Genomic DNA, 2,043 nt, shown 5'->3' on the forward strand with positions numbered 1-2,043 from the left:
GTGTACTGGTTTTCGCTGATTGTGAGGCTGGCGGTGCAAATGATTTTTGGTGGCCCGCTCACGGACATCCGCTCCGACGACGACGACGAGGAGGAGGACGAGGACGAGGAAAAAATGACGGCGTCGTCGAGGAAAACGGCGGATGGAAAGGCGCTGTGGAGTGCGCATTGGCGTCCAGTTGCCTGCCTCTCTCTGGTTTTCACGATGAGTATGTTTTTTTTGCGTTGGCCTCTTAGTTGATTAGTGCCTGTCTCTCCTGCTTGCCTTTTGCCACTTCGTGGAACGCGGTTTGGGCTCACGCTGCTGCAAAGCTCAGGTGCACCGAACGTGGCTTCACTTTTCGGAGACACGCGCTTGCCGTGGAACCGTGGAGCAATGTTCATTTATTGTACATTTGGTGTGCCTGGCAGTTTTTTCTTTTTCTGCTAGTGGCATTTCTGACTGCACCGCCCGACTCTATTTCGGCCACTCGCTGCAGCAGCGGCCATGCCGAGGCGGAGATTACTGATAACTAAGCGGACACTGGCGCGGGTTGCTCTGCTGCTGTTTCTCTTCATTGCAGTCACGACTCTGCTGCCATTCTCGTTTGACACTGCCTTCTATGGTGCGGCTGGACCCTACAGTTCCTGCCACCCGCGAGCGGCAGCGGCTGATGACCCGGCACTACCTGATTGTGTTGGGCATCCTTTCGGTGGACGACGAAGTAAAGCGGAGGCGTCGCAACCTGAAGCGATCAACGTTCTGGCGGTTCCCCGGTGTGGTGACGCGGGCCAATGACTTCACTCGTGCGATGTTTGTGCTGTTTTTTTTTTCGTTGCCACCCGGTGCGTGGTTACAACTACTCTGCCGCGCTACAGGGAGGGAAAAACACGAGAGGGGGAAAAATGGAGAAGTTGGGTATCGATCCCAATACCTCCCGCATGCTAAGCGGGCGCTCTACCATCTGAGCTACATCCCCACGACTCCCATGGGGACACCAAATTGTGGACATATCCCGCAACCGTGTGAGTAACGCGGGGGAACGAAAAGATAAAACATAACTCAATATGAGTTTCTTTGCAAAGTGTGGGGAGTGGACGATAAGGCTGAGGAGAGGGCAAGTGTGTGTGCCCTTGAAGTGATGATGCGGTGCGCATAATAGGCATATATGTTGGGTATGAGGAACTTTGTTGGGTGCATGCTCCCTTATTTGCCTTGTTATTTGTTTCCTGTTTCTATTTTGTTTTATTTTGTCGGTTTGGTATCGTGAAACTCGTGGCAGTACTGCTGCCGCTGGCGGTGGCGAGGATGTAACGGGGAGGGGATGAAGGAGGGGTGGGCGTGGCTTCGCAGACGGGAGTACGCAATGCATGCATTGCAAAAGCTGTGTCTTGCCCAAGTCCTGTTGGGTGTTTCTCACTAGTTTTGTTTTTTTCCTTTTATTTTTTGATTATGTGTGTGGAATTCTCTTCACTCCTTCTCTGTCTTCTGGGCGGATTTGACGGTTGAAGAAATAATTTTCCCCTGCCCCTTGTAAACAGAGAGTAATAGGAAGGAAATTTTGTGACTTGCGCTCAGCAGTTATATGTCCCGTGTGCCAGATGCGACTGAGCCCGCAGTGCGGCAGAGCCCCGAGCCCACAGCAGTCTTGATACCGCCAGCATCAAACGCTGCATCAGAAAAGAACGCTGCGTTGGGAACACAGTTGCCGATGCCTCCGGAACTGTGCCCTGATGTGGAAATGTACCCAAAGGAAAGCCCCCAGCAGGCGCCAAAACACTGGCTGCTGCGACTTGTCAACATCATTGTGCCCAGGGGAGGAGCACTGTCTGGTATGCTGAATCTCGCGAGCGTCACGCTTGGGGCCGGAATTATCTCTATTCCGTCCGCCTTCAATACCTCCGGAATGGTCATGGCGATGGTGTATTTGCTGGCGGTGACGGCGTTGACGGTGTTCTCCATCCATCTGCTTGTGGCGGCGTCGGAGCGTACGGGATACCGAAGTTTTGAATCCTTGGCGCGTGGCCTCCTTGGGCGTGGCGCGGACATCGCTGTGGCGCTGCT

The 2,043-nt window shown here is 53.7% G+C and overlaps 2 protein-coding genes across 2 annotated transcripts, besides 2 other annotated features; both read left to right on the forward strand.

The window, feature by feature from the left end:
• The first annotated feature begins 74 nt into the window (after positions 1-74).
• Positions 75-141: a microsatellite.
• Positions 142-601: 460 nt separating this feature from the next.
• Positions 602-1,012, forward strand: TraAM80_10561 (UDP-Gal or UDP-GlcNAc-dependent glycosyltransferase; the record flags this gene model as incomplete). The annotated part of the gene is made up of 1 exon (XM_029387174.1): positions 602-1,012. One exon carries the CDS (start codon positions 602-604, stop codon positions 1,010-1,012), a length of 411 nt encoding a protein of 136 aa, XP_029232984.1.
• A 188-nt stretch (positions 1,013-1,200) lies between these two features.
• Positions 1,201-1,233: a microsatellite.
• Positions 1,234-1,564: 331 nt separating this feature from the next.
• Positions 1,565-2,041, forward strand: TraAM80_10562 (amino acid transporter; the record flags this gene model as incomplete). The annotated part of the gene is made up of 1 exon (XM_029387175.1): positions 1,565-2,041. A coding segment is annotated over one exon (477 nt), but the record flags the coding sequence as incomplete, so codon positions are not given.
• Between the last annotated feature and the right edge of the window lie 2 nt (positions 2,042-2,043).

This window comes from Trypanosoma rangeli, assembly GCF_003719475.1.
Source record: "Trypanosoma rangeli strain AM80 chromosome Unknown Tra_15.4_contig_01053, whole genome shotgun sequence".
In the NCBI taxonomy this organism is placed as follows: domain Eukaryota; phylum Euglenozoa; class Kinetoplastea; order Trypanosomatida; family Trypanosomatidae; genus Trypanosoma; species Trypanosoma rangeli.